General features: G+C 41.0%; 2 protein-coding genes across 15 annotated transcripts in view; both read right to left on the minus strand.

Moving 5' to 3' along the window:
• The window catches only part of fmnl2a (formin-like 2a), a 47735-nt gene extending 34646 nt beyond the window's left edge, over nt 1–13089 (minus strand). For all 14 annotated transcript variants that reach the window (XM_085250638.1, XM_085250636.1, XM_085250633.1 and 11 more), the window contains exon 1: nt 12407–13089. In XM_085250638.1, the coding sequence (XP_085106764.1) occupies nt 12407–12520 (114 nt within the window). In that variant the 5' untranslated portion in view covers nt 12521–13089. The remainder of the gene's footprint in view (nt 1–12406) is intronic.
• Nucleotides 13090–16923: 3834 nt separating this feature from the next.
• sumo3b (small ubiquitin like modifier 3b) lies at nt 16924–22897 on the minus strand. The gene is made up of 4 exons (XM_085248663.1): nt 22742–22897; nt 22046–22174; nt 21870–21941; nt 16924–18096 (listed from the first exon to the last, which is right to left on the minus strand). The coding sequence occupies exons 1-4, from the start codon at nt 22760–22762 to the stop codon at nt 18034–18036; spliced, it is 285 nt and encodes a 94-aa protein (XP_085104789.1). The 5' UTR covers nt 22763–22897; the 3' UTR covers nt 16924–18033.
• Between the last annotated feature and the right edge of the window lie 335 nt (nt 22898–23232).

Consider the following 23232-nt stretch of genomic DNA (forward strand, 5'->3'; position numbering starts at 1 on the left):
GGCTGCATCATCTATCAGAGCGGGTACCGCACTCAGCTTCTACTTTTCCTTGTTCTAACGTTTGAGTCTAAGGTTTATTTATTAGCACCCGGCGGCTCTTTTTTACTTCTCATCCGTAAATAATCTGCTCTTTCACGTGATTCGGTTTATTTTGAAAAGTCTCAACAGGATCTTGAGCTTTATTGTGAAAGGTTTATGTGGAACACGCGATGGTGTTACCGTCGTTGTTGCTAACCACAACGCTTAAAAACAAGGGCTTGTCCGTCTGTAGTGTGGTTATATAAAATATAAGAGAAAGAGAGAACTTTAAGAAATGAATATAGCCACTACAGTGACCATCAAAACGATGAAAAAACATTGCCGTAAAGAGTTTATTTTGCGACACCACGAAACAAACAATAGCGTAAAATGAAACAACAGCCCTACTTGCACCACCTATTATTTTTTTTGTTTTGCCTCCTAGAAGACAGACTTCAGCCAGCAGTGTTGGGGATCTTCTGAAAACTGATGGAAATATGAACATAGAAAAGTATCCTCAGAGTCTGATCCACCAAGTATCATCATCTGGAAAGCTTTTGATTTTTCAGCCTAACATTGATCCCAAACAGTGTCAGTGCAGTGAAACCCCGCATGGATAGAACAAAGACGGAGTCAAACACTATCAGCCGTGGATTGGCCTCCCCAAACCATGGACCTCAACATTACTGAAACAACCTGTAATCATCTTGGTGACAAATGGAACGAAAGGCAGCCAACATCCAAAGCTCTGAATGTCTTTTAAGAAGCCTGGAGAACTATTCCTGAAGATGACTTAAATAAATTACAAGAAAGCTTGTGTAAGATAGTTCAGGCAGTGTTGAAGAATAAATGTGGTCATACTAGATATTGACTTTCAAACTTGCTAGAATTGCACAAACTATTTTCTCTTATATACTGTTATACACTCTTATATAAATTGTTCACCCCTTTCTCATTTTCCTGGCAAAATAGTAAAAAAAATAGGGGTGGCTAATGGATATGGTAAAAACTCAGGTTGTAGCCTGTAGATATTTAACTAAAGGAAATTGAATTAGTATTCTGCCGAAGCTTTGAGTCGAATGATCACTGCTGTGCTGACTGCAGGGAATTGGGAGTCATAAGGGTTCTATTGACTCATTCTGGCTGCTGACCAGATGACTAGGCTTTGTATCCATTCGTCTTCCCTAAACACATTAAAATACAATCTGACGCCTGAGCGGACGGTCACATTAAGTGACAGAAAACCACCAGCGGGTTTACTATGTTACACACAGAAGTGCTTTTACATTTTGGAGAGAGAAACCTGAAGGAGGGTAGACTTTTACTTCTAAACGTCTACCTTGTTTTGTTTGGAATTAAGAGTACCTTTGGCCTGGGTGCTTGTGTGGCTTGGGTGGTTTGCTGAGTCGCTGTGGGTGCACTGAACTGCTTGGTGAGGCTCCAACTAAAGCAAAAGACCACTTCTACCAGCCTTCATTTCATCCCACTGCTAATGAGCTGTGACAAGCACTCAGCTCACTGGGTTACCCCATGTCTACAACCACACTGGTATCTGTGCAACTGTGTTATTAATGGGGTGCAGCTGAGGAGGGCTGGGCAGCTTTTAACCAACACCTGATGGCAGACCACCCTGACGAATACGCACCTAAATTTAACTGGTTAGTAAAACAGTAAAGCATAACAGAAATTTGAGACACAGGCAAACACGCTAAAAGGATGCACTCATTCATGCTGAAAATTAATAATAATCTGATATAAAATGGTGGCAAAGCCATTTTAAGTATTGGTAAAGCAGATGCGTGCAACCAGTGCAGCTGCAAGGACGTTTAAATCCTAAAAAAGCACAATGAAAGGGATTTAGTCAACAAGACAATCCTGTTGGGAGACCCTGACAAAGCATCGGAGACTCCCTCCAGACGGCAACAAAACGCAAACGACAAGAGGGAGAAAAAAAAAATAGTGGAATTCACTGTGCTAGATGACCATCCCCTCTCAGTGAAATGTGGGGTTTCAATGCTCTCCAGCCTCCCTTCATGCTGCCAAAGTCACATTTCATCTCCAAAGCAGCTGTCCCACATCTGTACAGTTACTGAGTGAGTTCCTTTAGAAACAAAGCTGTAGCCTGAACATGAATCCAGGTCATTAATAACTGTCAGTACTGTGGAGACAACGAGCCAGTATGTCGTGCTAAACTATGCCATATTTACTCAGATACAGGGGGCCAATTTTAGTGTAGCTCAACTTTAACAGTTGCTACTAATAACTTTATGCCAATGTTTAACTCACATCAGAACTTATTAGAGCCCACGTATCCTATCATTATCCAGCTTAAGTCATAAAAGAAGTAAAAATAGACTGCTGGCTCAAAGCCCACCAACCACCACTACCTACCAGGAGGTCTGCTCAGGCACAGCCTTCACAGCACAGCTGGCTAGAAAAGCAAACACACAGCCCACATGAAGGACCTGCTTCAGTCAGTAATGCTGCTACAAGATCTAAACTATATTGACACAACTGGCTAACTAACTACTTGCTTTGGAACGTGTCTAAAATGTAGTGTTTTGCACCTTTAGGTGTGCAAACATACACACACACAAACAAAACACACATTTTTATTTCCATTTTCTTAAAACACCCTGCAGGTCTTCAAATGTGTCACAGAACAAACTAGGAGTAAAACATATACTGTGAAGTATACATAAAAATAGTTATAAACTTCATAACGTCTTTGATGGTAACTGCAGTTGAAATATAGATCTGGGATTAAGGAGAAGCACTTGAATTTTCTGTGACAGCCAACAAAAAAAATGATAAAGCACCAATTTTACATCAGATAGAATCCACAACCACATGTTCACATCATCACTCCACATGCTGCCTGCTGTGATCTCACATACCAAGCAATTTTGGCTTGAGCGAATGCAAACAAAAGAGCTCGATCCAACTAGGAAAATCAAGAAACCCTGGTAGACCACCTATTAAAGAAAACATCCACTTTCAGAACATGCTCCACTGCGTTTACTTGTGTTTACTACACAGTAACATGAGACAGAACCTGACAAAAGTGTGCCGTACATCACCTCACTGTCACCAGCTCTCCTCTCAGATATCTTTCAGCGCAGTGATTGGTTTCTCCTTGAGGATTTGGGTTGCCATGAGTTGGTAGCAAACCCACGCTCCCCTCTTTCTTCCTCTGCGTCTACCTTCTCCCTGCTAACGCACCACAATCCAGAAGAACTTAATCTCTGTGTTCAAACCAACAGATGCGGCATAACTGTTTTGTCAGCATTAATGAAACTAATGACCTTAATAGAAGACCCGTCTTTCTGCTGTAAACAACCAATTTGCATCATTCAAAGCCACGTTCCGACCTCTAATCAATTGCTTTTCGCTAAAACGTCTCACTTGTCTTTTTAAATGAGCAGACTGATGCCACGCTGCGTGCCACAACAAGAAAACCTCACATTGCATCAGTTATTAAAAACTAGTCAGAGCAATAATCCTCAAATTGCTCAACGCTACGGAAATGACTGGATGCTGTACTGGTCTCTCCCAATGCTTGCTTCATCAAATGCTGGGGTGTTTTGTTTCTGAGGCATTTACAAATTTATATTGAGGTTAATGCTGCGCTTCAGGCTAGTGTGAGTTGTAAAACACCATCCCTATGAGTATTAATATGTGACGGCAAAACTGCATAATAAATGATTCACTTCACTTCTTGCTTTTCACGTTAACCTTCAGGGGAGCGGAGGAGCCCCGCAGCTCAGGCAGAATCGAAATCTGTCATATTCATAATGGAGTGTCAGAGATAAGAGCCTACTTAAAGGAGAAAGGAGCTGCACAGCCCCGAGGCGTGTGCTGTCCAAACCGAGCTGTCCTCCACTCATTAGCACAGCGTGGATCTGTAATCCCTGGCGTTCTTTGGGGGCACAGGTGTCCCCTGTCTGTCCTCAGATTAGCTTTGTAATCCCCAGGACCCCCCTGACCTGACAGTAGCGTTTGTGTTTGTGAAGCTGTTCACTAGAATGCCTCTTGACCACTCGGTGAGTCAAATGTTTTTGCCTCTCGTTTTACACATTCCAACGACATTTCATCCATTTACCTCACTGCGCTCACCGATAACATGACATACTGGACTTAGCAGACCATCTGTCAGCTTCACACTCTCTAACAAGAGTGGGTACTCGCTATTCTCATTTTATCCACGCTGCTCACAATGCCATCAAAGTGCCTTCAGCAAGCCTCGCCACAAATGCAGCGAAACGCAGAAGAAGTCAAATGATCGATGTTGAAATCGGAGCCCAACAGCTTTGTTCAATTTTAAAGCATGACACAGAAAAAAAAATCTATAACACTTTGTGGGTAAAATACACAAAATATTGCAAAAATATGTTTAAGTTGTGGATTAAAAAGAAAGGAAAAAAACTGTGGCTTGAGTGCTGGATGCTATCCAAATTCCGGAAACATCATGGAGGTGGTGTGGAACAGCAGGAAGCTATCCAAATAAAACAAGTGATACATGAACACAGAGGCGCTCTGGCCAGACCAGATGTTGTGAGGTTGCGAAAGTGACTGGACTGAGGTGGAGTCCACGTTCCAGAGCGAATATGAACCCGAAATGTTGTTTGTTCAAAACAGTTAATAAAAAATGGCTCGGCTGAGTTAAAAATGATGAGAAAAATTAGTTTACATGGATTATAATATTTAAAAGAACCTTTTAAATCTTCCTCCTGTGGCAGGAAATCTTCAATGAAATGAAAAAGAAGCCGGATGATTTAATACTACTGCTCAATAATAGCATTTAATTTGTCCTTTATTAACACAAGCCTGACAAATACAACCAGCTTAGTGCCTAACTGTAAGCTGTGACAATGATGGCCACATTTGTGTCACTGTGTCGCATTTAGATCTGTAATAAAGTAAAAGTATTCAGCATCCTGTTTTATGTGTGCATTTGGGTGGGTGGGGGTTGTTTTTTATCCTGTTATACACACTTATTCATTAGTCACAAGAGTGGAATTCAAAGGTTAAATGCAATAACGAAACTGATTACATACAAACTTCACAAGAAAAAGTGATAAAATAAAAAGCCTTTGAAATGGCTTCCATGATGTCACCCGCACGCACTGATGGCAGGCATGACGTAACCTGAGAGCTGAGTGCTTTCGCTTTATTTTCACTGGAAAACCAGGAAGCTTTACCGTTGCTTCGAAAGAATTACTGTCCCCTAGTTTGCAGTTTCAACGCCTTTATGTGGCACTGCAGCTAAAACATTACTTTCCTGCTCTGTGACACTTCTGGAAGGCGTGCAAACATTTCTGACAGAATCATGATTACCTCCCCCACAAAAAAACCCCCAAACACACCTGTAAATTTTGACCCTCCAATCCCACCCTGTCTAAACCGGCATCCCTCAAACGCCAAAGAGCCGTACACTCACTTTTTCTAACGAGACGATAGAGGGACTCTGAACAGCAGGTGCCCGCCACAAAAGTACACTTTTGCATGGGAGCTTGAAACCACATGATTACTGAGCACAGAGCTGCTTTTATGGTATAAAAAAAGGGCTGCAAGTGGCATCCCTGTCGAGCACACGGACACGGTGCCTGCAGACTTAACAGTGTGGATCAAACTGTTCAAAGCTGAAACATCTGAACACCAGCGTCAGTGATCACAGGTATTATTCAAACCTGTTCAACTGTCCCATGGTGAGCATCTTAATACAAGATTTTCATAGGAGAGGAAAATTGCCTGCTCACCTGAATTTGAAGGATTCAATCTATTATTATATATTATAGATTTATTTTATAGGTGCATAAAATTATTTACCATTTGTTGGTAACGTGTTTTTTTTTTAACGAAAAAGCAATCTGAAGCTTCTACTGTAGCAAAGAAACAAAACTGATGTCTTGCCAATTTCCTATCTCTGTTTTTGAGATTTACTGGAAGCGCTTGAGTTGGTACTGAATCCAAATCATAACCCCGGATAGGCTGGTGCTTCTCTGTAGCTACTTGTAAAGAGTCTAGAGTAAAAGGCAAATCTTCTGTCCAATAAAACCTGAAACAGCAGACTGCCACATTGTCTTCAGGTCTAATGGAGTCCATTCAAATTCAACAGCACCTCCCATTCTGCTCCGCAGATGTTAATTCTGGCAAGTTGCTACCCGACAGAACCTGCCTTTTTTACTGTGGCCATTTCAAAAGCAGCTTATGTCTCACAAAGAATAAAATAATAAAAACGTACTAAAATAAAAGCCTGAAAAAGAATGTTAAAGCTAACTTTTGAGACAAAGTGTTACATCACATCACAACTGAGGACAAAAATTAAGCTCAAGGCCCAGGATTGACAAGTGTCAATCCCAGAGGATAAAGTGTATCCTTGTCATAATGACACTAATAACTGATGAATTTGCTGGAAGTTTTAGATAAAACTCAACATCATTAACATTAACTAATTCTTAAGAGGTCACAACAAAACACCCACTCTTATGCAGAACTTTGACAGACCAAGCAGAATGTCTTTCTAGTGCAGCTGCCACCTTGGAGCCTGGACAGATCCTGACCATAATGCACTTCTCAAAAGAGCTGCAACTCTGTTGCTCTTTTGTGTGAATTTTGGACTGGTCCTGGCAATGGACTGTTACCCACATGAAAGGATCAGACTGGTCTTTTTAAGACTCCATCATCATACACCTGCAGGAAGAATTACACCAAATATAACTATGGATGGCCAAGTCTAAACAATGACTCCAGGCTGATGTCAAAACTCCCAGGGACATTTTCTTTTCCTCTTAACACAGTTGCTAGCTGGCATTCAACATTTCATTGATGCCAAACAAAGTGTTCGGCTGCTTTATTAGTCCACAACCACGCAACTGAAACTTCATTCAGCAGGTAAACAAAAGCAAAGTAAAATCAAAACAAAGTCCAGCTGACAGGTTTAAAGATTATTCTAGAGTCAATGATTTCCTTTGGGTTTATGTGCCACCCACATAGTGGAGCAGAAAACCGAACCCCCGAATGTGCACATGTCAAAACTGAAGTTAGACCAACGATACTGATTGGACCCTCAGTAGTTTCAACTGGGTGGTGACTGCACACAGCTGAGAGACTTTTTCTCACATAATCAGCTGAGCCTCTGCCAGGCAAGATGCCTCCAGGCTATGCTTTGGGATCTTGAGCAGCACATTATCGCTTCACACCGCAGTACCTCACATCCCCTCTGAGATTTCACAGGCCAGAGCGTTGGTTGCAGGATTTCATTGCTCCCTGAGCATAACATCCTCAGTGCTGTTCTGGCTAATTGGTGGGTGAGTATCCTGGGGATCCAGCACAGCAGAAACCGATACAAACACACACACGCTTAGAAACGGGTATGTGTGGAGGCCTCTCGTGGCCTGCCGGCTCTGGGTCCAGTGCCAGGCTCCGTCTTGGGCTTCACACAGAATAAAGAGCAGCTCTGTCTGGTGGTCCTGACGCACGGGATTCAGCCACTGCTCATCCTCTGCACCACAGACAAAACCCACTGTTCTATTTTATTAATGAAGAAGAGTCAACGTGGAAAAACCTAAGAGGTTTAGCTTAGTCACTTCCTGGGTTTCATGTAGCACTGTGTGAGATGCAGGGCTCAGTGTCTTCGCACATTTGAATGACATTCTAACAAAAAGCCAATTTGCATATTACCACCAATGCACTTTGGATACACCTTACCCTGGGAAGTACCAGAAAGCGTTTTCCAGGTAAAAACCCACTCTGGACCTGCCGATGTGACAGATTAGACTTCATTTAAACATGAGGGCTACTCTTGTGATTAATCTGCTGGAGTGGATTTCAGATGCGGTACCTCACAGCAGAAATAACAGCAGATTGTGGTGCGTCGCAGCCTTTAAACAAAGCAGCTTAGACGTAATCTGGGCAGACTACTGAGAAGAGCAACAACAGCATCCAAGCTACAGTCCCCCCCATATGGCATTTAAACAAGTAATGACTCTGAACTTCTCTGTCTCCATGACAGCAGGCACGATACTCAGAGATTCAACTCGACGGTCTCCTGGATGTGGGTGCAATCTAATTTGATTGTCAACTCTGTGGTTAGCTGAGGCAGAAGAGCAGACATGAGGCCTTGGCTGCATTCCTGTTACAGAGTCATTTTCCTTTGGTTCAGTGTGAAGCATATAGACTGACTAATACTGTACATGTGACTCCCAAAGACCGACTGTAATCATTTCACGTGCTTTCAGCTATTGTGCACTTATAAGCCAAGAAACATGTTAAAAATGCCGTTCAGAAATTTTGTCTGGATCTGGCAAGTGCATGGTTAACTGATCAGCAGCACACTGACATGACAGAACTGTGCCGTGCAGATTAGACATCAAGAGGGCTCACTCATGATCATGTGGAACTCATCTGTGGTTGACTTATGTTACCAATACTACGACAACAAGCGAGCAAAGATGCTTTAAAAGAACCAGCAACAATGAGGAGTCATAGAAAGCAGAGAGCCTTGGCATACAAACAAATTCCTATTTATGTCTCTATGACAATCTGCGCCGTCTAAACAAAGATTATTTGGGTTTAATCTCCTTCTGACTGAAGGCCAAGGCTGCATGTGAATCAGGCAGTCCGATCACAGCAGAGGCCTCAGATTACTATTAGCTCAAGTCTGTTTCAGAGATCAGTTCTTGGCCTAATGAGCCACTTCACTGGGAGCTTTTCATTTGGTAGAAACTGCAGACTCCACCAGAGGCAAGCCACTTGTATGACAATCACACACAGTGAGAGCAAACAACCATATCTAAGGAAGGTGGGTTGAAATTTAACTTACTACAGCTTTGAAGGAGCTGAAGGCAGTTAAAACTACATCAGTATAAGTTAGGGTTAGCTCACTGAGCACAGGCAAAGGTTATAGTTTCTATTATTTCTTTGGGTCTTAAATACAAACTTTCAACTATTTTAATGAGATAAATGCGATAAGTACAAAAAAACAACAACAAGATATTACAACGGCCAAGAAGTGGGGACTTCTAAGTATAATTTAGATTGGCACATGTACACAAATCATTAACTACAGACATAATATGGTGATAAACTTTAACAACACTGAATTTTGCATTGATCTTAACAGTTTATTCTTGACCTTGGAAACATTTTTGCTAAAACAATCTCCAGTGAAGGACCATTTAATGGCATTGACACATTAACTCATCTTGTGGACTGTGCCAAGATCCTGGACTTCCTGGATCTTCTAGCATTCAGTGGGTAGTTTAACAGAACACCGTGACACCAGTTCCTGTACAACACAAGTCAACATTACTTGTGCAGCTACACAAAATCTTTACTGTAGAAACTAGGTTAATTTTACATGTGTGGTTACACACAGATGCAGTCTGCTCAGATGATTTGAGTCACGAGTTCATATTTGAAAAGCTTTTCACATCACACACCGTGCAAATTTTAATAGAGTGTAGTTCTGTGCAAAACTCTTGTCACCCTTCATTTCTCTTTATATTTTGCTTCCAAGGCTCTAGACTTTCATGTAATTTTTAAGTGCTCTTGAGCAACAGTTCTCCACGCTTGCTGAAAGTTTTTCTCTGGACATTAACTGCTATTTTACTCGGTCTGTTGCAAAAGCATATGTCCTCATTTCTTTAATTGAATTCATGAAAAATGCCAACGATAACACATGAAAGGGTGGTTTTAACGCAGATACTCATAAGGAAGAAAAAACAGAGCAAAGGCTGAGTTATGAAAAATTACACTAGAACTGGACTAAGAATCGGTGGCAACAGGTCTTATTTAGTGATGAATCAAAATTTGTAATCTTTGGATCAAAGTGTCATCATGTGTACGGAGGAGCTCAGAACAATGGATAGAAAAAAAATAAATGATGGAGCAGTATCAGTCGTGGATTGACCTCCTCAGAGCCAACACCTCAGCATTATTGAAGCAGTGACAGAGACAATGAGGAAAGGCAACCAGCATCCAAAGAAGAGCTTTGAATGTCCTTCAAGAAGCCTGGAGAACTAATCCTGAAGACTAATACATAAAGAAATTACAACAAGTGATGGTCAACCTCATTAGAATAGTACAAACTCTGTTTTTGCCTTATATGTTTTGTTTTTAATCTTTCATGTTTGCACACTTTAATAAATCACTGTCTATTTCCCATTTTCCTGACAAAATATCATGAAATGAGGGGCAACTCAAGACTATTGCAAAGAACTATATGTCCTCGATTAAAAAGAAAAAAACAAATACAAAGCTGTGGACAACTTGAATGTGGTTACATACTGTGCAAGCCTTTAATCCAAATGGTTCCCTGCTGTGATCCAAAGCTTGCCTGTTGATCAAATCTATTAAAAGTGGCAAGTAAACAGTCCTGCAGCTATTATTTGACCAATCTGGTGTCAATATGCAACAAGAAGACTAATATCATCATGTCCAAAAGCAGTCATTTAGTTATAGTTTACATAACTGATAAGGGGAAACCAGCCAATCAGATCGATAAAACTTTATGGGTGACTAACAAGGGGCTAAATGGCCCACTTAAATCTTGATCAGCTCTGAAGGCCTCTGTTATGTCAGGACACAAAGCAGAGCGAGGGGAATCATCCTAATCGTTTGCCACTCAAACTGAAGTGAGGTGATCAGAGTCACGTAGTGCCACTTGATAGTGCCAACTGCCATGAGCCACAGCTGAGACACATTAGGGTTTAAACGGCAGTAACTAACACTAAATGCTGTGATTATAGCACTAAGTTCTTTTAATGCTGGAGGGCTTCCATCCCACCAAGAGATGAGGCATCATGCTGGCAGCAAGGAAGAGGAGGGGAGTCAGCGGGGGAGTTCCTGACATGGTATGAGGACGGGCGTTTCAGATAGCCATCCTAAGAAATTTTAGACTTAAATAGTTTGATTAGGGCGGGGGTTTGTATCCTGGGAAGCGTAATAATGATGAGTTTTATAATCAACAAACTAAATTTTCTAGATCCCAACTGTTTTGCTATTTCTCATTTGAGAGGGGAATTCCTAATGCTTGTAAAATGTAGGAAGTAGGTGGTTCTAGTAGCAGATGTGATTAAGAAAAGGGCCTAAATCCCTCGGCAGTGTGACGTCAAACCTCTCTCTCCGTGCTGCCTCCAGGACAGAAAGGGATTCACCAGTGTCTGACAAGCAGCAATCACACCCCAACACAGCACAGCGAATTGACTTCCACCTAAACTGCTTTTTTGTGATGTGCTTACAGGCTAAACGATCTGCCCCGCCACCACTAACATAACAAAAATGCTCTGTAGCGAGTTGAAAAAAAAAAAAAAGACAAGCTCGAAATGAAAAACCTTCTCCTCGTCTCCGTGACGAGTGCACGACGATGCAGTGATAAGAACCGGCTTGCTCAAGTCAAATTCCTTCTCCTAAAGCAGTTAATGTGTATGAGGGCGCGAGGCCAGGCGACAATCACGTTTGACCCACATTTTGCCGGCTCTCAAATTTCACCTCACTGTTCCTCTGTGCAGGTTTTGATTCACTGACTGGGGCACAAAGCTGGAGAGCAGAAAGTCATGTGTTACTCTGTGATGGCTTAAATAAATAAAATTGTCCAAGAAGATGGTAAATAACACTTTAGTACACCAGTACACCAAGAAATGAGCAACACATCTGGCCAATCAAAACCTATTATATACAAACCTTTTGTGAATCCCTGCAACACAGTCAGTATCTTGATCAACTGTTTAGAACTGTTTTGCATGGAGGACTCTTTATGTTGGTGCCCAGGTAAGGTAACTGTTGACAGATCCACTGCCTGCCTATGATGTGACAGATGTTTCAAAGGACCTGACATGCCAGGCACTTAAAGCTTCAATGGGGAGCTTGTGTCTGGACTCATAAAGTTACCAGTGTAGGTGTCTCATGCATATACTTGTGGAAGTGCTACAATATTAACATTTTATCTTTTTTTTTTTATTTATTTATTTATAGGGCCAAAACGTAGTGTCTGATCTATTTCAGGACTATGTGGTAAAAAGTGTAAAAGCTGACTCAGATACTTGTTGAATCAAAAAGAAAGAAGGTATCAATAAATTCCCAGTCCTGCTACAACTTCATCGCTACTTTGATTACGGTTTAAAAAAAACACACAACAAAGTTTAGAAGTTTTGTCAAGGTCAAAAAACGTCATATCAGAGGAACAGATGCAGATCTTGTGCAAATAAACAAACACTTTTCTGTTTGGAATGACTTTTTTTTTTTTTAAACTGAGCAACAAAGAGAGGATCGGGGCGTGCAGGACGAGAAACAGAGGGTCCAACCTACACACACAGCTGTCCCGTCCCGGGGCACCGGAGCATGGAGGGAACAAAGAGAAGACAGATGCAAACGACTTTTTTCTTACCAAAACGATTGCAAATCTCTCCTCCAGTTCACCTGCGTCTGGCATGGGGAGTTTCAGGGGCATGTTGTGTCCCCTGAGATCAGTGTGGTGGTCCATGCTCCCTGCGTTCCCCATGATTCCTCTTTTGACCAGAAACCCCAACTTTTTCCCCTCTTAGTCCACTTGAGAAAAAAACAAAACAAAAAAAACTCTGCACGGCGATAAAAAGGGGAAATATCCGCACGCTCTTCGCTTTGCTCAGTCGCCCTGGCAGGATCCTCGCAGGTTTATCCAGATCACTTCTTCTTCTTCTTCAACATAAAGCACATGTGAGGGAAGTAACATAATGCGACGGGTCCGAGCGCAAGCGGCGGCGGCGGCAGAGGAGTCCCTGATGAAACATTTTCACGGCAAAGGGAAGAAACCTGGAAACGTGACTCCTCTTACTCACTCGGACCTTTTCTATGCAGTTATCCGTATCTTGCACAATTTCGGCTCCACTCCCAGCCGGTAGTAATGACGACGAGCATGATTCACGATTACTGCAACCCTATCTGTTACTTAGTAGTGACTGAGTGAATGAGTGAGTGAGCGGGTCCGGCTTTCCTAATCCCTCCACTGCTGACCAGCTAGTTAAGGAGGAGGGGGTGTCCACACGCTCACACACACTTGGACACACTCGCAGCCTGCGCGCACACTCTCATCCCTCTTTTACAATGAGTCCTTTCAGGGGGGCGAGCCTCCCACTTCTTCTTGGGGCGTAGCTCCCAAAGCCGTAGCTAAGGAGATGCTCGGTGTTGCATTGTGGTACTTTGAGTCTAGAGTCAGGGGCCAGTAATCAAGGGACGCCCTCGTGCAAAAGAAGAGCGAGTGCAGGGACTCTGTGAAGTGAATCCATCCTTCTTACGGTGTGTTTTTCACTTTTTGTGTAGATAAACTTAATTTGTTATATAATATCCTGCCAAACTCTGTCACAATGACTTCATTAGTCAAGCGTTTTCTACACATGTTTGATTATCAGTTTTGAGCTTAACCAGTTATCATATTGAACAATGTTTTCCAAAAACAGCACATGAGTGTAATAAATCAGTAACTCCAGGCATCATAAGTAGTCACAATGAGATAAGGCTATTTTAATTTACACCTATTTCTAAATTTTGACCATGACTATTTGAGGGAAAAGATTTGCACACAATGACCTTTTCCCTCAGAACAGTCATTTATTAGACAATATTTATTGGCTGAAAATGTGCAAACCAATCACTGCGGTCAAAGCAACAAACACAGACAGGTGTTTTTAATTGTGTGTACTTTTCTATAGCAACAGCAAACTTATAACTTATAACTTTTAACAGGAAGCGATCTCCAGCAGAATCAGGCTCCGGGTGGGACAGCTATGTGGTGGAAAAGAGAGACCTCTAAAAAACGGGACAAATGACAGCTAAACAAAGATGCGAGGAAAGTTAATAATGGATGGATGGAGAAGTGCCCAGTGCATCAGGCAAAGTCCCTCAATGTGACTAAGGGGTGGTTCAGGATCATAACATCCGACCCAAACTATAAGCTTGATCAAAATGGTTTATCAGCTATTTCAAACATTTCCCCCCCAATGAACTTACATTTTAAAAAACTAACTCTTGAACCTCTTGAACATTGGATTCAGTGTAAAATGTGATGATCAACATTCAGTGACAGTAGTAGCAGTCTGCTCAGTTGTGACACCTTAACATTTGTGTAATAAACATATATACATATATTTCTGTATTATACTAAGTACATATTCAGTGGTGAAGGGCAGTCAACATCCACTGTAGAGTTCCTATCAGATCCAGTCTGTTTTTGTTTTTAAACATATTAGGATCTTCAACATGGCTTAAAATGAAATCTGATGCGGTCAGGGTGGAGACCACATTACGCACAACTGGGTGACATCAGCATGCAACCTTTTGGAGAAAATCCAGAGGTTCTCCAGATGCACAGTGCTTTCATTCAGCCTGCTTGACTGACCGAGTAGGGGAGGGTGTCATATATGAGGTTACTTGGCTGCAAACACCAAGGATGCAAAGCACAGCTGACTGACCTCATTCGCTCATTACGTGTTTAAAGTTGAGTATTGTTATTTTGCTCTGTAAGAACCCCTCCCCCCTGCACTGGCTTATTCAAAAGCCATTTATGCTCATTTTGATGTCTGAAGATACTAATTTACCAACAAATTTATTTCATACACCAATTCAACTGCTCAATAACACAAATAGCTTGTCATATGGCAGCTCAGTGCATTTAGATATGTTGACACGGTCAAGGTGATCTGCTGAAGTTTAAACTGAGCATCAGAATTAGTGCCAGGCGGCCTAGTGAGCGGCAGTTCTCTGGGTGAAAATGCCTTGTTGATGTTGAGGTCAGAGGAGAACGATTAGACTGCTTTGAGCTAATATTACAACCAAGGTACACAGAAGAGCATCTCCGTACACACAATACGTAGAACCAGTAGCAGAAGACCACACCGGGTGCTACTCTTGTAAGCTAAGAGGAAAATGATGCTGTATTTTGCATAGACTTACCAAAACTGGACAACAGAAGATTGGAAAAACATTGCCTGGTCTGAAAAGTCTTGATTTCTGCTGCAACTTTTAATGGTTGGATGGTAGAACCAGAATCTGGTGTAAACCTGTGAAAACATGGAGCCATCCTGCCTTGTATCAACGGTTCAAACTGGTGGTGTAATTTTGTTTGAGATATTTTCTTTGTATGCTTTTACAGACTTTTGGGGCTCCATGTTTTTTTTATGGCAATATAAATAACAACGATAATAATGTCAACATAATTTAACTTTGAATCTTGCATTTGTTCTCTGAAAATTGTTTCTTTTTCTCTACATAAATCTAAATGTGCAGCTCACTCTATAATCCACCTATTATCTCAGACAATAAACAGCCTTTACTTTACAATGATCAGCACATGACACGAGCTCAACAATGACTTAACATTAAAACAATGACAACAACACTGTGTGTCGATTAAGTGCAGTGTCAAACAAATGAGGTTGTGTGCTGAAATAACAAGCGTTCCTGACACAGCGGACGGTGACACAGCAGCAATAAAAACAAACAGTGAGGAAGACTGTTTCATTCTTACCCCTCAAAGTAAATAATGGTTTCATTTTTAGTAGATATAGAATGTGCAGAAAGGTGATTAACATAAGCTTAATTAAAATAAACAACAGATAATTTTTCTTTTACTCATTTAATCAACAGCACCTCAGTTTTCTACCTAACACAAATTGCTGAATATTCTTCCAAAGATTGTACATTAGATGCCAGCAGGATGTTGCATGTATGGGTGGAGGCGGCATCTTGCAGCTGCATTTCTGAAAAATCTTGGGGGGGGTGGTATGATGGCCTCAGATATGTCCATGAGGAAATATAAAATGCAAAAGAGGTGCCAAAAATAAAAGCAGCACAATCACGCCAGTGTGTGAGGAATCTCACAGGGAGTTCACTTGGCTGCTCAGTTTAGTAACATCTGTGAAATCAAGCTCTCTTAAAAGGAGACTCATGAAGTTATAGCCTTCATAAGGCTCGAGTAGATTAACAAATGTCTTTGTATTTTAACTTATGGCGCTGGAGGGTGCAGTGATTGAATCAAGTACCAACAGATCGTAAGGATAATGGTGCCATCTAGTGTATATTGCTTCCTACTCTGGAGCAGATTAAGACAAAGCTAAATGTCCACAACCCTTTAAAGGAAGACTAAATAACCTGATCATTATGGTTAATGGTCAGGGGTACCAAACATATGGGCCAGGGGCCAGAAGTAGCCTGCCAAGGACTCAAATCTGGGCCACAGGACACCTTTCAAAAAAAAAGAAAAAAAAAAAGAAAAAGTGGCCACTTGAGGGCAGTTTTGGGACTTGACTATATTTAAGTTTAACAGCTTTTCCTACTGACATGCAGACAACACCAAAGTAAATAATTTCTATTCACCCCGCCCCAAATCTACAATAGAAAATTCTATTGTTATGGTGGGTCCGCATGAGAAAAACAAAACAAAACATTAAATGTAATAAGTTTTTTTTAAAAGTAGTATTTTTTTTTTTTTTTTTTTTTTTAAATAGTAAAAGCTTATTACAGTAGAGTGGGTAATGAGCTACCAGAGGTTTCTGTAAATTTTCATATTTATTTCTTAGAATTTAAGCCCAAAGAATCATGCTGGCAGATTTCTTTGACCTGGCCTTGTGAAGTCTTTCCAAGCTGCTTAGACTACGATGACCTAACATATTTACTTCCCATCATAACCAGTGTCCAGGATACTTATTTTCACATGTAGTTTGACGAGGAAGAACCACCGATATATATAAAATTAAAATAAAAACCCAACACATCATTGTATTTAGAAAATCAGGCACGTTTCTTTGCCCGCTATTTTAAATGAGTTCCCGTTTATGCCAAAGATGTAAATATTTTACACCCGCTCTGCACTGGCAACTAAAGACTTTACAGTACTCTGACACAAATGAAAGCCAACAGGGTTCAGGCAGCTGAGTATCAAACTATATTTATTGTATACAGTATAAGGACAAAAAAAAAAATTAAAGAAAAAGAACATTTGCCAACATCACCATGCAAATCTAAAATGTTTAAATTTGAAACGCAGGTGAAAATGAACAAGAACAAAAAAGGTTCCATCAACACACAAGCATAAAACAACGTTAATGTTTGGATAGACTTTTTACAAACGTATTCAAATTGGCAACATGTCATGTATGTATGTATACAATGAGTGAAATACTTATTCTTGGATGAGATAAAATGTCTCTGATAAAAGGTGAGGAGTTTTTCCCCTTTTAAAGTCCTGGACAGGCATAAAATCAACTTTACACATGAAAACAACCGTTTTTCTGCTGTGCAATACCACCAACCACTGAGTTACAATAACTTTTACATCTACATTTTTATATTAGTCAAACCCTTTTATAAAAAGAAACCTTTTCATTTAGCATTTTTGGTCCAAGAACCTTACTGTACTACCAGTCAGATAAATCCACTTTGAAGGTAACAGTATTGAGGTAAACCATCCATAATGACGCTTTCCAAGCACAAGTATTTCTCCTGTTGAAGATAAACTGTGCATGGACAGATTATTTCTAAATGTTCTTTTAAAAACGCGACTAAAATCTACATGAGAATAATGTCACAAAATCTCCCATCTATGAACAGATCACTACTGACTATCCCAGCAGCATTCCTCATAAGTACATGAATATTTAAATAGTCAAGTCCATCCTGAATATGAATTCTTACCATTATCTGGAAAAAAATTAAACAAATATCAAGAAACAGAAAAGAAAGCATGTCATTTAGCTTACTCAGACAGCTGAACATCACAAAAACCCCACAATGGTCCCGTCATTACAAACCATAATATGAGATGTACTCTGTCCTTATGAATTTCAAATCGGTTTTGGTGAATAAAACATTAAGTTACCTAATCTCAAAGTCTGTATTTGGCCCCAAATGATCATTATTATCCTTTTTATTTTTTGTTGTGTGAAGTCTTTCATTTAGGGAAGCACAGTCGATAAACCTAATAGAAAAAGAAAACTGAATTGAAAAGGAGAAACAAAACAAAAAATTGTTGACTCTTTCCACTTAACAGACTCCTCCCGTCTGTTGCTGAAATACATCAATAGTGTCTTCATCCTCCATCTCCAGCTGCAACAAAGACACGTGCACATTAGTCTCTCAGACCATGTCTTGACAGGAAGTTTTCAGTAATGCTAATAATATCATGTAGGCAGGTTTCCCTGCCTAAATTACCACTTTTAAATTACCATGTTAGGACTGTTTTGTTTGTCTGTCTTATCCCTGAGGTGTAATATATATTATTAGAGTTAAAATGAACACTGACAATTTGGTGCACAAAAAGAGCTTTCTGAAATAAACAAAATTTACACGTATTTTGTACCCTGTATGTGTAAAGCACAACTAATATTGGACAATGTTTCCCCGAAAGGTCACTGCAGACACTGGACTTTTACCATAATTCCACTTTTTTTTTTGATAGGTTTGAGGTCGTTGCACTTTGAAATGATTTCTACTGAACAATCCTGAGGTAGATACAACATCCAGTCTGTTCAATGTACCAGCTCCACTGGTAGCTAAACAGTTCCAGATCAACATGCTACAACCTGCATGTGGAACAGCTAGTAACAGTTCCTTTGTTTATGTCTGAAGGATGTCTCCTCCAGACATACTTCAGGTAATTCTGCTCAGAAACAGTTTTGTCTAACCTGATTAACATTCTCCTGGAGAACATTTGTGCATGTGGTCAGCAGAAAGCTTTTGTTTAGCTTTGCATGTCCTTTTTGGATGGCAGCCTCAGTCTACAGCAATACAAACTCATGAGTGTCTCCAATGGTCCAGCAGCTTCAAGTTCATGATGGGTCTATGGCCTTGATGGGTTCACACCATCCAAACCAGCTTCCATTCAGCCAACCTCTTTGGTCTTTTCAGACTTTGGCTAACTTGTTGACCATTTGAACCGATGGTCTTGTAATGTGCAGCTGTTCAGGAATTTGTCACATACACAAATATAGGTTTCCCTTTCTCAAATCTGCACTGAGCGTTTTGGACTTTCATTCTGCTTTTTGTCAGTCCAGTGGCAAAAAGCAAATGGTTTGTGAGAAAGTATGAGCTTTACTCAACCACAATTATTAACAGAAGGCTGGAAGTCTTTCAGGAAAGAAAATTTAGAACTGACAGCATCGCCAATTTAAAACAAAAATTTAAAAATGTGTTGAACGCTCGCTCTAGGTTAGGGAAGACAAGCTGCCTCAAGCAGAGTTAAAGTATCTTGGGATCTTATTCACAAGTGATGGGAAGGTGAAGCGTGAGTTGGACTGCTCGACTGGTGTGACGTCAGGAGTAATATGCGCTTGTGCTGGCCCATTAATAAAGAAATGGGCTAAGCTGAAAGGAGCTTTCAATTTACTAGTCCATCTACATGCCATCCCTAACCTGTGGTTATGAAATACGGGGTAGTGACTGAAAGAACAAGGTCACAAATACAAGTGGCAGAAATGAGTTTCCTCTGTAGGGTGGCTGGGCTCAGCTTTAGGCCTGATTTATGGCGTTTTCATGTTCACCACACACCCTCCGTCATGGGTGGTGTGTGCACAGTTTGACGTCACATTGCCTGATGCACACCCACAGTATTTGTAGCGCCTTGACTGGTCGTCCGCCTCTCGACTTTTGCAAACTGGCACGTTGTGCCGCAGCTAAGCTAAAGACGTGTGTACAGTCATTTAGGATTTTACAGTCATTTTGATGATATTCCAGTACAGAAGCTCAGATATATCATTCAGGAGAATACTGCACCGGGTTCCTGCACTTAACGGCAGGAAAACTGACTGTGTGATGATGATCTAGACTTCTGGGGGAAATCTACGTCGTAACCGGAACCTTTAGATCCTACCAGTAACTTCCCAAGTAGCTTGATGTGAACCTCCTGACAAATGTAACTACATGTATGGTTGATGCACCACGAAGTAACTGAATGGCTTGGAAGTAGGGATGGGTACCGGTGTCCGGTGCCATCATTCTGACAAACGGTAGTAACCAGACCGAAAAGCAGCGCACATTTCGGTGCTTTATTTCGGTGCTTTTTTTCCTGAGCTGTGATACACTTCTAGCCAATCATTTTACGTTTCCAAGGATAGTAGGCGGGCCCAGGTACGTACGTTCTTTTAGAGCAGAGCTACAGATTAAAAATGTCCAAGGCGAAGCGGTCAAAAGTCTGGTTGTACTTCACAGCAAAATATGCAAACTCAGCAGCCTGCAACAAGTGCTTTAAGCTGATACTGTGATACTGTCAAAGGAGGTAACACCTCAAATCCGATGAAACACCTGGCGACGCATAGCGTTTTTTTTAAAGCCCAGAAATGCACCGTATTTGATAGCTTGATGCGAGACCTCACACCGAGCACATCTACTGCGGGTGGGTTGCCTGTTATGCAACATCCCCCAAAAATACGAAGAGTAGAGTCCTGGCCCCTAGCCCTGCCAGTGTAGCAGAAATGATGACGGATGATGATGCAGCAGCAGCCGTTCTTCTCTGCGCGAGTAGCTTAATGTTGTTCGTGTGTAATTTACGTTGAGTAGGCTAACCATGTTATTAAATTAATGCATGTAAGGTGAACTAGCAAACATCATAGCTACATGCGGCTGTCCTCTTGTTTGATGGCAGATACTCCCTTCACCCTGGCCAAAAAGGCTAAAATGACCAAAGAAAAAAAGTGGAAAACAGTTAAACATGAGAGGTTTTGGACAAAGTTTGTGTTTTTTCCATTGTTTAAGCACTGCTTCCAGCCAAGAGTGATACCATATATGCCCCATAGCTGCAGAAAAGGCTAACATTGTTATCTTTTTACAAAAACCAGCTGAACATGAGAGGTTTTTGGACCAATTTTGTGTTCTCCATTCTTTAAGCACCGGTTTGAGCACCGGCACCGTTTCAAAAGTACCGATTTGGCACCGGTATCGGATAAAACCTAAACGATACCCATCCCTACTTGGAAGGTTACAGCATAGGGTTAATAGGGATTTTCAGTTACGTCATAAGTAACGATGTAGATTTCCCACAGAAGTCTAAATCATGCTTTAAAGATAAGGCAAGGAACACCGAAATCTGAAAGGATCTCTGGAGTAGAACCACTCCTCCTACAAAAGGAGCCAGTCGAGGTGGTTAAGTCCTCTCTTTGCAAGGCATGCCCAACTGGGAAGAGAACCCAGAGTAGCGCCAGAAACATCTTCCTTTTCTTTCTTTTAAATGTCAAAAAAGTTGCTTAAAACTAAAAATTATATTTTTATTTATCAGGCAAATAAACTAAATCCACATTTTAGTGGATTTATTATTTTTTCCTAATTTTTTAGCATTCTAAATATTACTGATTAAAAAGGTTTTACATCTTTATCTTTACTTATTTGGCCAAGTTTGAGCAACAAACAAAGAATTTGACTTTGGTTTACTTTACATTCAAAATATTTGTTAAGCCCTGTACTATTTCAGTGTTGCAACTATAAAGTAGCTAAACACAGAGCAGAAAAAAAAGTGGTCTTATGCTTCACACTATATAAACATATAAAACTGATATCCAACGCTGAATATCTTTTCATTACGCATAAAAATACAAGAGGACAAGTAGATCTTATCCTCCGATTTGGCTGTTACATGCCATTTTGCATCACTTTAATGACGACATTACAAATATCCAACCAAATGCATTAACTTTATGATTTATAGCTGTAAGTCTTCACTTTGAGGTTGTGATTGGGCATTTTCTGGAGAAGCTGAGATGTACAACTTGGCCTGAAGGCTGTACTTGTTGTGCTGGCATAAAAGACTTTCTAGTTAAAGAAAACAAGGGCAATGCTATTTTGCATCTTCAAACCTCCATAATGAACTGGGCCTTTAGTATTTTACCAACCTGTGCAGGTGTGTCCGTTTCATTAATTGGTTGTCCATCAAACCTAAACCTTATCTGCCGAATCGACAATCCCTGGAAAAGACAGAAAGGAATTTTCTCTTAGATTCTGCATCTAGTTAATCATTTACAAGGTAATACGCAATAATATGAGCAAAAAAGCTCAAAGGGCCCCATACCTGTCTTTCGCAGTATGCCTTCATTAGCTTGCTTAATGGAGTGTGCCTTTTAATTTTGAACTGTACAACCGAGCCATCCTGACCAGCTACCTTGAGGTTAATGTGGTCGTTCTCCGTCTTCACTCCTTCCTGCAACAAAAGCAAAAAGGTCACCAACAGAAGCGTCCGGGAGTAAGCCCCGATTAGTTCAAAGTAGCAGCCAACCTAAGTTAGCCAACTACGTTTACAAGAAAGCGTGATAACGGAGGGAGGTAGGTTTCAAACCCAAAACCCGCACGCATACACACTTCCTTTCGCCTTCTCCCAGCGTTAGCATAGCAGGCTAGTCCGTGTTCAAACTGGCGCAGAAAGCCACAATGGCGCAAACAGTAAAGGGGAAAAAAACAAGCCATTCATTTCGCTAGCACTCTCTGTTACCGACATTAGCAAACATAGTTTAACTGAAAGGTATGCCGATAGGCAGGAGGCTGGATATGGAAGATACAGAACAGGATAGGCACAAACTGAGCTTAAAGCCAAAATATCCGCAAATTGAGCAACCTTTGTTTCCCCCGTCTACCCGCTCAAACTAGGAAACTGCAGCCTTTAAGCAGCACTAGCTTAGCAGAACATGCTAACGGCTGCTTGCAGCGGGCATAATGAGCACCTAAAGATGAACATGACCCAGATGTGTCTCTGTAGGAGCGCGGCACCGACCTTTGGCTTTTCTTCAGACATTCTGCTATTTCCTCCGGTATTTAAGAGTAACGTGGACTCCGGCCGATAATGGTGAAGCGGTTTATCAGCTCCTCCGGCTCTTTCGTTTGGCGAGGGAGCGCGCAGTGATATTTAAAATGTAATTCGACCAAAAACGTCACGTGATCCATTTTTCGTCGGGGCCGCGGATGCGTGAGCGTCCGCTAATTTGCGCACTCCCGTGACATAGGGGAAACAAAAGGGCCCTGATCAAAGAAAACGCGGGAGCTCAGGACAGAAGCTTTCAAATGGCAGCTAATTTACCATGGAAGCTGGCCACACTCATCTCATTACCATAGTAATTACATAGACTCGTTATTATTTATCCCTTGAATCCAAAAGTTGTATTTTTAATTTTATTAATCTTTAGAGATCTGCCATATACACTTAGGTCTTTAAGTTTTTGGATAGTCACACCTTTTCTTGTTATTATATCATGGATGAGCAGTGAT

The sequence above is a fragment of the Mchenga conophoros genome, linkage group LG16, assembly GCF_057382185.1.
Source record: "Mchenga conophoros isolate Kocher_MC1m ecotype Shallow Benthic linkage group LG16, M_conophoros_male_GT1.1, whole genome shotgun sequence".
NCBI lineage: Eukaryota > Metazoa > Chordata > Actinopteri > Cichliformes > Cichlidae > Mchenga > Mchenga conophoros.